General features: G+C 34.1%; 1 protein-coding gene across 1 annotated transcript in view; it reads left to right on the top strand.

Annotated features, from left to right (window-relative positions):
* Positions 1-15318, top strand: part of LOC123868993 — a 103003-nt gene extending 87685 nt beyond the window's left edge. Inside the window, exons 8-12 of the mRNA XM_045911713.1 lie at positions 8814-8922; positions 9610-9834; positions 10977-11181; positions 12349-12633; positions 13844-15318. Coding sequence (XP_045767669.1) covers positions 8814-8922; positions 9610-9834; positions 10977-11181; positions 12349-12633; positions 13844-14083 — 1064 coding nt within the window. The 3' untranslated portion in view covers positions 14084-15318. The remainder of the gene's footprint in view (positions 1-8813; positions 8923-9609; positions 9835-10976; positions 11182-12348; positions 12634-13843) is intronic.
* The last annotated feature ends 1116 nt before the right edge of the window (positions 15319-16434 follow it).

The following is a 16434-nucleotide window of genomic DNA, read 5'->3' as shown; positions in this document are numbered from 1 at the left end:
AAAACCCCAGAATATTTTTTTGTATCATAGAAGACTAGGTAGATGAATGCCAGGATTTTTCGGGACAAAAGTAGCTTATGCCGTTCCCCGAGATGGAAAACCCGTACCCGTTCAAATACTCGTAAGTTTAACGGATGAACCGTGATAAACTAGCAGAGGGACAGGCACACTTTCCCATTTATAATATTAATGAGTGTGGATATAGGCAAATGAAACCTCGCAAAGAATACGTGAGCAAAAACAAATAGGCATTGATAAAATGTAGGACATTAATTTTTGGTTTAATATGTTTTTGTGAAGCATAAAGGCGTGTTTAAAAACGACAGATAGGTAGAAGACAATAGGATTTTTTTCTACACGCATTTTGTTTGAATAAAACAACAATGTCAAGTGTACCGTTAATTTATATTGCTATTGATGAATCCGGTAAGGCTACGTTCAGATTAAGGATATTATTAATCTCCTATCTACACCTATAAGCGATAGGCGATTCATTTGAATAGCAATTATACTACACGATTGTTGTTAATATTCGATAACAATCGAATAACATTTGAACAAACGAAAAACAATCGATTGTTTTCAATTGTTATTGTTATTGTAGGTACATAGCGCGCAGGTTTGAGATGAATGAATTGAAAATCGAATTCAATTGCGCAATTGATTTAGTTTTTCGATTTATTTGTTCCAGACCGTGCGCCCCGCATTCGTAGACTTATTAATCGAAAAATTTAAAAATCGATTGTTCAACTGCTTGGTTCATTCGATTGTTATTTTGGCAACAGTCACTAATACCTATTATAAAAGGTTCTCCTGAGTCCTTACCGAATTTTGGCCACGCGTCGGCACCCCTTCTTTGATAACCGACTGCACAGAAGATAATACCATTATGCAGAAGTATGTTTTTGTGTACCTACCAGATTTATTTGAAACCCTACTTAATATAATAAATGCTAAAGCACGTATTACCGTGGCTAAAGTGTTTCTGTCTGTCATTCTGTCTCTCTGTTATCTTTTCATGGTTCATCCGTTAACCTTATTACCGTTAACCTTTAGTACAGAGATAACTTTCATCCCGGATAGTCTTAGTCCGGAGACGGACAAAGACTATCCTGGAAAATTAAACGTTTTCACGAGGTTTTTCAAATCCACGTACCTAGATGCAGTCATGGGCATCATCATAATAAGAGGGTCACACATTTACGACGCAATTAACTGCGCAATTATTTCAAAATGTTATTTGCATATGTAAGCTATATTCTGTGTGAGTTATTACTGAGGAATAATTTCTCAGAAATATTAATGTGTGTTTCGTTAAAGTTGACGCGGTCTGCACGTAGCCTAAGTTTATTTTCAGGTATTGATGATGGGCATTATCTCGGATATTAAATTTATTATTGTGCGTAGATTCCGTTACTCATTTGACGTCAATAAAATGGAGATTTGGATGTGAAAAATTAACAGTTACTTATTTTATATTTCGTTCGGTATACACTTAATAGCGCCTATCAGCGATTTTTCGGCACTCGTGAGACACAGGTGGTGATATTTTTGGGATATGGTAAAACGTAAAGGTGTGTTCTGACCAGAGCAAGGTGATTCGCTATCTCAGTCTTCAATACTGATTGATTAATCACCGAGCTCATTTGACAATGATTTGTACTACACTGAGTGATAATAATAGATATTTTTTGAGTTTTACGTCGGTATCATGAGGGCAGTGGCTAGAAAAATAATCTCATAACATAATAAATAAATAAACTTTGAAAGGTTAAAGAAAATTTAATATACTTAATACTTATATAATTAAATTTTCCGACTTTCAAGGACCATGAAATATAAAGAACAGGAGGTTTGCTGGGGGAAAAAGTCAATAGTCAAGTCACTTCGTATAAGGCGAAAGAATAAAATATTAAATAGGTATACCTAACTAAGCATATCCAAATTCAATGGAACTTTTTTGGATCACATTATACAGATAAATCTGAATAAATTAAAAGATTCGATCGAAGTAAAATTACCAAATACAGAAACAATAAATTTTATTTACTACCCTAATTTGTCTTCTAATTATACGAACTCTTGTGGAATGTTTCACCTCCACCCACGTGATATATCAACAGAATGTTTAACGAATAGGTCTCTATCACTTAAGTAGTGATGAACCATAATTCAAAGCAATAAACGCCATTTTCCTGTAATGATGATAAAAAAATAACCTCGTCAATGAAAGCTAAGTGTCATCCCATTCAGATTACGATTGAAAGTAATTTGTGAGTACAGAAAACTATATGACTTCGGTAATTCGAATAACTTTCACTGATGATACTGTTAAATTGTTAAACGCACTTCAGTGAGATGAGGATGCGTTACTGTTACGTAATGCTTACATTACAAACGGTTCGTGAAAATAATCTTGTGTGAAATGTTTTATACAAATGTTATGACTTATGTGATTGATAACATTAATGTGTGAATATGAAGCAAACCTCTAAACATTAGATTTATTAACTAAGCTTAAAATCTAAAGCATTTACAGTACAACCAAATGAATAATGTGCATGCAGAATGCAGATCTTCGCTAATTGTCGTATTCCGAATCATTGAATCGTAAGAGCCCTAAACAGTGCACTTGCATTTTGCACCTTGTTATAAACAAATACAGATTATACTAGCTGATGCGTGCGGCTTCCCCCGCGTAGATTTAGGTTCTTGAAAATCATGTAGGAACTCTGATATTCTGGGATAAAAAGCAGTCTCTATCACTCTCAGGTCTTCAAAGTTTCAATGTAGATTGGTAGTTAGTTTGTCAAGGCGATCACGTCACACGAGGGAACTCTTTGATTTTCATACATAAAAAACCGGCCAAGTGCGAGTCGGACTCGAGCACCGAGGGTTCCGTACTCGGGTATTTTTTTCGACATTTTGCAAATTTCATGATTCTAGGTCAACGGGAAGTACCCTATAGGTCTTGACAGACAGACAGACAGACAACAAAGTGATCCTATAAGGGTTCCGTTTTTCCTTTTAAGGTACGGAACTCTAAAAGTAGCCTAAGTCATGTCATGTCATTCTTCAGGTCTCTTTCTCTAAATACCATATAGCTACCTAAATCCATGCAAAAATCACGTCGATCCGTTACTCCGTTGCGGCACAGAATATATAATTGGTTGCGGCGTGATTGAAGAATGCACACCACAAACACACACACCTTCGCGTTTATAATATGAGTAGGTACCTAGTACCTACCTACCTACCCACTGATTTTAGGAACTAACTAGCTGTGCCCGCGACTTCGTTCGCGTGGAATAGTGACCGCGCTTTATATAGCCACGGACGCTCAGGAGCGAGGCGTGTAGTACGTACTCTGTACGTTAAAAATCTTCGCCGTGATTCTTTAAATTGACATAACTTTTTTATTTATGAACCGATTGACATGAAATAAACACCAAATGTTAAGTGAAGCTTACTACAATATATTAGTGAAAACCGTATCTAAATCGAATAAGCCGTTTCTGATATTAGCGTGCACAAACACAAAGACAAACAGACAAACAAACAGACAAAAAAAAATTAATTACAATTTCGGGTTCGGCATCGATATAATAACAACCCCTGCTACTTTTTTTTTATATATTTCCATTGTACAGACACCACTTTTCTACAATTTTATTATATGTATAGATAAATATTTCATTGCAAGAAAAAAATTAAACTGATTTGGAACATCAAGTTGCTCATATCGAGAAGAACCATCAATTAGATTAGCTGAAGATTACTCGTATAATTTGATAAATAAAGTAGGTAACTTGCAAAAAAATATAATTCGTAGTACGTTGAAGAAGGCTTGGATACTCGCGACACCTCATAAAACCGTCTCTAACAGGGTAATAATAGTGTGCAAACACACGCTAACGGTACAAAGAATAGTAAAAAGTAAACTGGACAAATACGTACGAATGGGTTTGCTTAACGGGTCGCGGCTTGTATGGCAGGGTTGTCGAGGCAAAGAAAGATGATGCTTATGTCGTTTTATTAATTAGCTTGTCACATTGATATCCTATAGCCTCTAAAACCCAAAATTCAGATTGATTTTGTAATTTTTAGTACCATGACTTGCCAAATGCCCCTGGATCCAGGGTGATTTAATATGCAGTTTTTTTTTTTAAATCAAATGATACTGCAAAACCTTACGTTTGTATATGTTGTTATCTATGTGCTTTACAATGACAATGATAGAGATGTAATGCAGCAACTTATTAATTTTTATGCCATTTTATTATTAACTAGTATAATCTAGATCATAGGATCATAGTTTGTAAATTTATTTTATTACTAGCTGATGCCCGCGACTTCGTTCGCGTAGATGTAGGTTTTTTAAAATTCCCGTGGGAACTCTTTGATTTTTCGGGATAAAAAGTAGCCTATCTGCTAATCCAGGGTATAATCTATCTCCATTCTAAATTTCAGCCTAATCCGTCCAGTAGTTTTTGCGTGAAGGAGTAACAAACATACACACACACACACATACAAACTTTCTCCTTTATAATATTAGTGTGATTGTACTGTACTGATCTGACTTTCGTAAGAGCTTTTATAAGTCTAAATCGAAGAACAAATAAATACAAATACTTTTGTTTATTTAGAAATATTTCTTGACATTATTTTTCACACACACGATAATATATACTTACAGAAAAATAATACAAGATACAGAAGGAACTATACAGAAAGGTGCAAGGTGGTATTATTTTCGAGAACCTTACATACAATCTTTGGTGGAATGGTATAAAATTTTAGCTTTTTAGGTCCAAGACTGGGCTGGTTAATGTGTCAGACTTTTCGCTTTATACGTACCTATTGGCTGATAGAGAAGGAAACACCCTGCACAATAAATTATGTGATGTGGTAATGTGTTTTGACAACCCTATTCGTGGATTGTGGAAGGACTGGAAACGTGGATAGCTAGTTCGAACCGAGTTTAAGTTCAATATTTACAAGTAAGAGGTTTTATGAAGAGTTGGACATAATTAATAGACTTTGACAATTTTTTGTACATCTTACTTAAATTCATAAGTACCAGTATGAATAAGACCGTATTGTACTTTTAAATGTAAGATTGGCAGCTAATACTTTTATTACATAAGTATTTAACGAATACAATAATAACATTATTCAAATAGTAGACATTTAAGATTTAACGAGTTTGCTCAACCCTGTAAACTTGTTTGGCGATTCCTGAGCATACTTTGAAATTTTCAAAAGTGCTGAATATAATACACAGATAATACTCTCAACGGAAAATATTTTCTTAGAATAACATGTTAGGTAACACCGTACATCGCACCATTACCAAGAATCGTGCCCCCTTTCCATGAATTACATAGTGGTACAGACCTACGAGTTTTCTTAGGGGTAAAAAACCTGCTAAGGGCGAGTCAGACTCGCGCACCGAGGGTTCCGTACTTGGCTATTTTTGCCGACATTTTGCACGATATATCAAAAACTATCGTGCATAAAAATAAAAAATAAAAACTGTTTTAGAATGTACAGGTTAAGCCCTTTTATACCCCACTTGGTATAGTTAGTTATCTAACTTTGAAAATTCAAACACGTTTTAATTTTTTTTTTTAAACGATGTAACCACAAATTTGCGGTTTTTAGATTTATTCCTGTACTTGTGCTATAAGACCTACCTAAGTACTAAATTTCATGATTCTAGGTCAACGGGAAGTACCCTATAGGTTTCTTGATAGACAGACAGACAACAAAGTGATCCTATAAGGGTTCTGTTTTTCCATTTGAGGTACGGAACCCTAAAAATGCGTTCTCTGATCCTTCCGGTTATTTTAACCTCTTTGTCTTCGACTATTAGCACACTATTGATACATTTCGTTATAATGGAGCCGATACAGAGCGCCAACAAAGACAACCTGTTCTCACGTCTCAATTAAATGATCAATTTGATCGATCGAAAGCATACGTGAGAACATCTATGCAGCCGAATTAAGATTAATTACACACTATTTACTTCTAAAGAACTGTGAAATTGTGCGTTAAATAGCTGTCGATGATTTTACTTTACATTGACTAAATTAATTACATAATAAATGTGGTAAGGTGGTATTATTTCAATTATACCGAACCGAGGTTATATCGACTCCACTATCTTCAACTGATATTTTGATCCATTCGTATATATTTTTTTGATCTATCTATCTCAATGTTTGAAGGTAATTAAAATTATTTAAATTACGTAGTTTTACAGCATAACATTAACAATATCAACCTTATATCAACGAATACTAAATTCTTCTTTTTAACCCCCGACCCAAAAAGAGGGGTGTTATAAGTTTGACGTGTGTATCTGTGTATCTGTGTGTCTGTGTATCTGTGTATCTGTGTGTCTGTGTATCTGTGTATCTGTGTATCTGTGTGTCTGTGTGTCTGTGTATCTGTGTATCTGTCTGTGGCATCGTAGCGCCTAAACAAATGAACCGATTTTAATTTAGTTTTTTTTTGTTTGAAAGGTGGCTTGATGAGAGTGTTCTTAGCTATAATCTAAAAAAAATGGTTCAGCCGTTTAAGAGTTATCAGCTCTTTTCTAGTTTTCTTGTAGAAAAGAAGGTTAGATAACCGTTAGGTTCATAATATTATGTCAATAGACAAATGTCAAGCTGTCAAGATGGACGTTGCCTAAGTACATAATTATTTATTTGAAAATGATGTTTTGGAAAACTCAAATAAATACTTTGGATCGTCGGGGGTGTTATAAATTTTTAATTTACACTTGTTAAATTTTTGATTTATATTTTTTTCGAAAAAAGAAGAACGTATCTCGACCGTGACAAGACAGTCATCGATTTGGTCGTACTTATGACGAGATATTATTACCTTAATCAGACGTGAAAATTGATTCTATGAATTTTTGCCTTGATATGGACAAAGGCTTGATAAATGAAAATCTGATAGGTATTTCAAGACTTTTAACAAACAAAGCTAATGATAGATACCACCGACGCACGATACTAACTACAAGTGTAAATTAAAAATTTATAACACCCCCGGCAAGTGAAGTTTACAGTAACTAGAAAAGAGCTGATAACTTTCAAACTGCTAATCTGATTTTCTTGGTTTATAACTAAGAACACTCTCGATCAAGCCACCTTTCAAACAAAAGAAAACTATATTAAAATCGGTTCATTAGTTTAGGAGCTACGATGCCTCAGACAGTAGATACACAGATAGACACGTCAAACTTATAACACCCCTCTTTTTGGGTCGGGTGTTAAAAAATAGCTATTCTGAGGGTAGGTAGATAATTTAACACTTTTCTATGTAATATTCTACAAGAGCTTGTTATTTTCAAAAGGTTTATTTGTTGATGCATTTTCTGACGCCTGCGGTTTGCGTACTTCCTTTTAATTACATTTCACTTAGCACTTAACTGGATAGGCAATGTTTAGAGTACTGTCTTTACGTTGTGCCAGTTAAAGGTATACTTACTGTTGTGGTGAGACGTGACTTCAATAATAATTTAAACTTTTCACCGCAACACGCAATTTCACGAAAGAGATGGGTCTTTAGTTTTACATGCTAGAATTTTATCTTTATTTTTTTCTTTTTGCGTGCTTTGAATAAATATGAGATCCATCTCCATAAAAAGAAATTTTAAAAATGTGCCTTTTCCCCCAAGGAATAAATAAGACACGGTTTTAATGGTCATTTATTTAATTTGTACGAAAGTCTTATTTAACTTGCGAGATACAAATCTGGTTCCGTCAATTGGATAAGGGTAATTTTGTTTACGCCTGATTAGCTTAGTGTGCTCGTAAAATAATTACGATTCGCAAATCAAAAACATAAACCTTCTAACATTCCTATTGACTGTGAACTAGAAATAAGTAGGTACCTACTTACAATCTCAATTTTAACATGAACGAAAGAACTAGTTTCCTTCATAGCCCAGTCATTTGGTAATTTTAGATGGAAAGTTTTCCGAGAGTTATGCTATGTTTGTTATCAACTGAATAGTGATTGTATAGGTATGCCTTCCAGTGTTAGGTACCGTGCTGCCAAGCGATTTAGCGTACCGGTACGATGCCGTGTAGAAACCAAAGAGGGAAAACTGCCATACCCCTCCCAGGTTAGCCCGCTTCCACCTTAGACTGCATCATCACTTAACACCATGTGCAATTGCAGTCAAGAGTCACTTGTATTCGGAAAAAAATGTGAAGCCTCGCTAGGATCATCATCATCATCATCATCAGCCTGTGGACGTCCACTGCTGGACATAGGCCTTCCCTAAAGAGCGCCACCACACCCGGTCCTCAGCCTTCCTCGTCCAGCCACTTCCCGCCAGCCGCTTAATATCATCAGTCCATCGTGCTGGAGGGCGTCCCACACTACGTTTGCTTAAACGCGGTCTCCACTCAAGGACTTTCCGGCTCCAACGGCCATCGCCTCTACGACAAGCATGGCCTGCCCACTGCCACTTCAGCTTGCTAATAGTTTGGATACTTAGTAGATAGATACGTAGTGTCACTGGGAATGAAGTAAGGATTCTAACGATTCGGCCCCACATCCCAAACCTGCATTCCAATCTGTTCGGCAATTAGAAGTTATGGTGGAATAAATAACTCAAATTCATAGATACGTGAACCCTGAAAACGTTACACTCCTTTTTTGGCCAATATTGTATCAAATAACTAAGATAATGCGTCTTTTACTTATCTAGATGGTCTGAGTCTGGCTGTGTTTGTGTTGGTGTTGGTAGATACAAAATTTTCCAATGAAAGTTTGTTTCATTGCAGGTGAATTCGACATGAGAGTGAAGTCTTGTGCGGCGTCAGACGGCTCCGGGCATGTCATACAGCTGTCGGACGAATATGGCTGCGTGTTGCGGCCTAAGATGATATCGAGGTTGGTTTTTGTTAGAATCTTTCTTGGGTCTTGTATAATAGTTGCTGGCATTAAAACAAACATTAGAAATTCTAGGGAACGACTTTTAGGGTAAATCACATACTTGTACTTAGTACCACTTAGCACATCTTCTAGATTCTCAATATAGTTCAGTCTGTTTATATTTCTTATGACTCATTTAATTTTATTACCTATAAAAGACCTAGCTAGATACGCTAAAGAGTGTTTTTCATTTGCTTGTAGAGTAAGATTGGAGTCCTCAATAAAGTCAATTAAGTACTCTTAGATTTTGATATTTTTTTAGAACCTTAAATTATCATTAATGGTATAAAAGGTCTAATTTCAAAGTCAGATTTTATGCAACATCGATCACTGAATAGCTACTATGTAATTTCTAAACCATGAACCAACTAAACTATAAATTGTCATTTCTAAAAGCACAATTGTTAGACGTATCAACCGTGTCAATTATAATTATTTATTAAATTAATGTAGGAATTGTGTTATGTGTATAACTAAATTAGCACCAATGTTAATTTACTTAAAGAATCATTAATTAATAGGTGCCTACTCAGGTCTAACTTGCTTAGTTATTTTCGCCTTTCGAAAGGTCTAGCGTATTAATCAGCGACTCCACATATAATTTACCTCGTTATAGGACTAACTGACTGATCATTACAATTCCAGATTCCTCAAGGCGAAAGCGGTTGACGAACGAGCAACCGTGATCACATACGCATTCTTCCACGCATTCAAGTTCCCGGACGCGTTGAGTGTGCATATACGCTGTAAGGTGGAGATTTGCAGGCACGGCTGTTTGGACCACTGCCAGCTGGCGGGTATCGCTCCGCAACGGCACGGTGCGTTGGACAGGAAGGACGACAGAGCTCATCAGGATCATAATGATATCGGGTAAGAACTTCTGTATTAAATCCAAATTTAAATCCATACTTCCATACTTAATATGGGTGGCAATGTGGACTATCTGTTATGATAGGAATAAATAGATAAATAGACTTGCACGCTCAACTCTTTAACTTAGCTATCGCATTAGGTTAGCCTGTAATGATAGTTTTAAGTGGTGAAAAAAAAATAAAAAAAAAAAAAAAAAAATATCTATCTGGCTGCCTGCTATCTTTTCACGCCCCAACAGTTTAACCGATTTTGATGAAATTTGGTTCAGACGTATCTTTTATCCCGGGAGCAGACATAAGCTTCAGTTTCCATGGGATTCTCAAATACCCATCCGTTTAACCGATTTATAAGAAATTTGGTACAGACGTAGCTGGCGTCCCGGAAATTGACATAGGCAATAGTCCCACGGGATATTTAAAAAACCTAAATTCACGCTGAAGTCGCGGGCATCATCTAGTTCAATATTTTTTTTCTAGAAGTATCTCTTATGCTACGTCTTTGACTCTATCGTCGGTTCGGAACGTAGATTCTACTGAATCAGTAGGAAACTAAGCAGATTATCTTTTCAAATCATAAAATGTTCCTTGCTACTGTCTTGTGAGTAGCTGAAAGCTCGGCCGGTTGTTTCCACGCAACTGTGTCGTTAAGGAATTCATCAATTATTGTATAATAGCCTCGACTTGTGTTTGTACATATGGTTTAAAGCGTACTGGGAAATTTAAATTAATAAACCGCTAAAAAAATTTTCTCTCCGTATGAATATTGAACACGAATACAAGTTGGGGGATTGCATTTGTTTTATTTAAAGACTAATTTAAATAAAATCAATTGCAATTGCCTTTACTTTGATATTTCTTATCTACTTAGTTTGTTATAGGTAGGTGTAATAATAGGTAACTTAGTTGCGAAACAGAAAAAATTACAGAAGTGAATCGGAATGAAGTAGGTAATATTTCCTAACGAAAGTTCTTAAAACAATTAATCGAGAATTACTTAAACCAGCTTTTCATTATAAACGTGGAACTTAGCTTTACTTAATTCAAATTAAAAGTCAATTTTTGCCCAAGGACTTTTAGTCTCACTTTCATTTTACTATCCTTTCAAAATTTTCTATGAAATTTTTATTCTTGATTTTACAGCGACAACACAGTGGAGGAGTCGGATCTAAGTTTGGCTGAAGACCACCAACGCCTACCATTAGAAGAAGCCTTTGGTGATGAAGTATCAGGTGACGCAGTACCGGCCCCCGCACCTCAGCGAGCACCGGCGCCGGTTAGAGAATCTGATGCCGATAGAATGGCTGCAGTAGAAGAACTTGTTGAAGCTCTGGCTAGACCTTTTACTGTAAGTAGTAAAGACATTTCAAATGAAGTTTAACAGGGCTCTCTCCGTCACTCGTTTCCACTCGTTTCATACAATCGTAGTTCCAATTTCATTTGAATGTTAAGCAACCAAAGTCCATGAAATTTTGCAGACATATTCTAGAAACTAATATCTGTGTCTGTATGTAAAATATGTAGTTTTAAAATTACAGGGGCTCAAAGATTTGTATGAAAATTTTAAGATCGCGTAACTTTGAAACCGAATATTTTAACAGAAATCTGGAAAACCACAGACATAGATATTAGTTTCTAGAATATATGTGCAAAATTTCATGGACTTTGGTTGCTTAATATTCAAATGAAATTGGAACTACGATTGTATGAAACGAGTGGAAACGAGTGACGGAGAGAGCCCTCTTAATACTTTACTGATACTTAAAAAAAGTTTATTTTCTAATTGTTTACGTGTAAAACACATAATACATCCATAATACATCCTATAATTTATTATTGTTAACACGTCACATCTCATTCGAAGACTATTTTGTTGACAAAACCGGGATGAGTACAAAAATTGAACTGAATTGAGAGAACTAAAAATTGTCTATTCTAGCAGCATCTAGTAGGAATCTTCATTTTATTTGATAGTGGGTGACCCTGACCATCGTCAAATAATACCAAAAAAAATTGAACAGAGTCTATGATTTTAGTAATAAAGTACCAAGTCTTAAAGTGAGAAAGTAATAGGAACGATTAGGGTAGGGTAGGGAATATTCAATAGGAAATTGGTTAAATTTCCACCTGTTTGATATGATATTGTTGTGCTTACACGTACTTCAAGAATGAGATTTACGCTTCGTTGGAGGATAACGGCCGTTAAAAATAGCATGCGGTGGTTGTAAAAACTAAAAACTATTAAGAGGTTATTGTATTCTCATTCTTATTATAATCTCGGATTAATTTTTGGTGGTCTCTATTATTAGATGTCCAAAATGAATAAAATAGTAGCAGAAATTATTCTCGAAGCAATTAAGCTTTGTCATGCAGAAAATGAAAGTAACGGGGTACCAAATCCATTAATTTAAATTTGAGCGAAAGATGGCCATGAAAAATTAATTATAGAGTTGCAAAAAATTTCTAACTGTTCTATTGCAACTTAATTATTTATGAATGTACGTTTGTTTTTCAGGACCGTCCATCAGACCTTGGTGAGCGCGAGCGTTTCCCTCACGGTCCAAGGAATTTGGATGTCAATATCAAACCAGAGCCTTCTGGAGATGCAGTAGTACCGGCCAAAATCCCAGGCCCAGCTGTAGCAGGTCCCAGGTCTTTGCGTAAACGTCGTACAGTTCGTGAAGGCAGGTCTGCAGATGTTGGAGTATCAGGCATCTATGACGTTGTATCGGAAGCTGATCTTGCGTTTGGGCCGTCAAGAGAGCCGGTCACAGTCTTCAGCGGAAGAATACGAGAAGAGGTAAATTACTTACAGAACTATAATAAATTCTGACTATGCACATAAATAAAACTGCAAATCATTTTCTATAGAAGATAAAACTAAATAAAAAATTGATATTACTAAATTTGTCTAAATCATTATGTGTTCAATATTAAATTACAGTGTTTTTTGCATTTTACTATCTAGCACTCAATCTATTTAATTGAATTATCTTATATAAATGTAGCTAGCTTTAGAATCTAACATAAAAATGGTTATTAGTGACTTCAAAATAATGTAAGTCCACTAATTAGGGCCTCTTATCCAACATGTCTAGCATAGACAGCTAAGATTTATCTTTAAGCGTGGCCTACCAGTAGCAAATATTTGCATACATAATGCGTTTCGAGCGCGTCGCATTGTAAGTGTCTGCGCACTCAGCTAAGGGCCGTTAAGCAATGCACACAATATACATACTTGTCTATGAGTTCTATTCAAGACGTTCAAATTTCAAAATAAACTTACAACCATTTTGCACATATATGCAACATGGACTACCTATGTACCTAGTTTATTATTTTTAAATATTTCTTTTAGTTGTACCTACCTCGAATATCTTGCAACTACCTAATAGCATTTTTTCAAATCTATTTTTAACACGTTTTTATTTTTTTACGGTCATTTTCATAGTTTTCAACAATAAAAAACGCGCCTTGCTACTTAATTACCGTTTAAGGCAGATTTGACTTTAATTGCCAAAACTTACATACTGAATATTATAAAGAGTTAAAGTTTGTAAGTTTGTTCGTAGGAAGTAATCTCTGGAACTACTGAACCGGTTTTGAAAATTATTTCACCAGTAGAAAGCTATATTATTCCTGAGTGACAAAGGCTATTTTATTTTCAAAAAAATGGAAATCCCTACGAAAATTGTAATAAACTACCCGTATGAAACCAGGCCGAGTCGCTAGAATTTACATATACTAAATCTTAGACATTTATACCTGATGGCTAAAATTAACATCTAAATCAAAATTCTTAATTAATCTGTAGGTAATCTATCGATAAGTAACACAGATAGATTGAATTTAATTTTGGCCGTTACAGATTTGAGAATACAATTTTTTGCTAGAAATTACACTTTTACATTTACACTTATGTTTTTTATTGTTTTGTTTATATTTATGGCTTCTATTACATTTCGTTCTGCAATCAAATTATTTGAAAATCCTTTATTTCTATTTTCTAGGTAGTGTACGGCATTTGTATGGGCGCTGTTAGCTTCGGAGCACTATTTGCATCGGCGGCTGGTGCAGCAGCGGGAGCGGCCTTGGCTGCAGCAGTTTTACTTCAGAAACTTCGCTCGAGGATGGCTTCACAAACCCCGCCACCTATGTCCCCCGCATCGGCATCACATTCATTAGCAGCTTGGATGGCACTAAGATTACTAGGATCCCCCCCACATCCTCATCATTCGCGTGAGGGATAGCCAGAACTTATAGTGTATAGTACACTTTTCCTTAAGACTGTTTTATTAGAATTGTTTGCGTAACTTGTTGCTGAACAGTCTCTTACTGTTTCTAACTTTTCTTTTAGTAGATATATTAATTCTTGATTTTGTTATTTTTCAGAAATTTTCTGATTTTTCGGACCTTGAATTCCATGATTTTACTTTATTTTCTCCATTGCATTATTATTCTCTTCACTCAATTTTGTACTACGAAGTTTAGTATTTTTAGATTTCTTAAATTAAGTAGTCTCTTTATATTTCTTAATGTTTCCTTCTATATTATACCGCTTGCGGCTTCGTTCATTGAAAATAAAAGTCCTCTTTAGTCCCAATCCCGTGAAAACTTTGAAAAATCCGATCTAAAAAATTATAAAGAGTAAAGCAAAATTTTAGTTTTCTAGGTCTAAGGATTTGGGCTGGGCGTCTGTGAGTCAGCCAGTGCGTCAATACTTTTCTTTTCATATATTTAGATTAGATAAATAAAAATTGCTTATTTCATAGACTAATTTGATTCCAGAATCAGTCTTCTTATTGGTCAGTCAAATATATTTTATGTTAAGATCTACCTTAATCATTTCATTTATAGCAAATAACACTTAGGATTATGAAATTAAAGGTTCTAGATTTGCCTCGTAACAATCGATGGTGCTAAGTCGTGCTACGGACATAGTCCAAAACCTGATTGTATTCACTTCACTGTTGTGAGCATTTGTAAGTTTTATTCATAGGTAAGCGTTGTACAGATTATATCTTATTACTTATGTACTATTTTTAAAGTGTTCTTTACGTGTTTACATTTAAATAAGTAGGTATAAACGTCGAGTCATGCCATTAGAATAAGTTTAGATAAAATATTTTGGAAACCTAATCTTATAAAACAGATATATTTTCAGAATAATATCTAATATCCATTTTATCAGTAATAATAAATAAATTACCTAATAATCTCAGTTTATTTTACCATGGTTTTTATTTTCATCAGTCGAATTGTCAGCAAAAGTGTTTTTAGTGGATAGGTAATACCTATTATCTTTTTAATTTTGTTTTTTTTTAAGTGCATCATATCATAATTTGACTCAAAATTATGAGGGTGAAGTATCCTTAATATTTTAAGTATGGTGTTAACTTAAATGGAGAAAGTTTTAGGTTTTATATAAGTAAGTTTATTTGTAAATGACCAGAACGATGAAAGTGAGGTTACAACGAACAAGTTACTTTTGACGAATAGGTAATATAATATTATTATCGAATATGAGTTGTAAGCAAAGCTAACAAAAGCCTGCCAGCTCGATTAAATAAATTGTATAGGATGTTGAATATTCTTAACATCCATAGATGTAATGACGCTCGATAAATAAGTGACTAAGTATTTAATTTTTTTTATTCAATAAAATATTATTTTAAAACTTTGTACATTTATAGTTAGTTATTTGGATAAGTTTAAGTTTCGAGACGCTAACATTATTGTTACATACAACAAACACCAATGAATACAATAATATATCTAATTAAAATAGATTGATCTATTTTAACAATATAATATGATTGCATTTGTATTGCATTTATTAATACTGAATGTATCTTAAACTATTTTTTATCGTATCCTTATTACTATTGCTCAATATTAACTTTATAAATTATTATTTTTATTAATACTTATTAGCTTTTATATCTAGAATAATAAAGTAGGTATTTTAAGTTTTAATTTATTAGTGGGCTGAAAGACCGATGATAATATTTATCTTATTTATTTTACCTACTATTTTTGATGGATATTTGATCGATTTTCTCGATCAAATCTTAATGATCCTGACAATAAAATTAATACTTGCTTACCGAAAATATTGCTTTGATTTGGATTAATTTGTGTCGGTCTTTTAACCAGTTTATTAAAAGATAAGATGGTAATTATTGCAATTATCATATCATTCCACCCAAAAATCTTGCATTTATTTTAACTATTATTTCGTAAGTGACACAAAGTTTTTTTGTGAAATACGTTTGTTTAAGTGCAATTTTTACATTTATTTCGTATCATATAGGTCTGTAATCACTTGGTATAAGTTCTCTCTAATCATTACGGTTATGGTTTATTTCCTTTTACATATGTATTATAATACTTCATGCATTTACTTTTTTAGTTGGGGAGCTCAGAAAATATTTATTGTAAACAATTTGTTTATATTTAATTTTCTGTATGATGACGGTAGGTGTTTCAAGGAACGCACTTGTTAATTTTTAATGAAATTAAAGTTATGTTGATAATATTTGGAGATTTTTATTTATTTCAATATTCCATTATCAATTTTTAATCTATTATATTTTAATTT

Source organism: Maniola jurtina, chromosome 10, assembly GCF_905333055.1.
Source record: "Maniola jurtina chromosome 10, ilManJurt1.1, whole genome shotgun sequence".
Taxonomy (NCBI): Eukaryota; Metazoa; Arthropoda; class Insecta; order Lepidoptera; family Nymphalidae; genus Maniola; species Maniola jurtina.
Note: the sequence above shows the minus strand (reverse complement) of the source record. Positions and strands in the feature narration are given on the sequence as shown.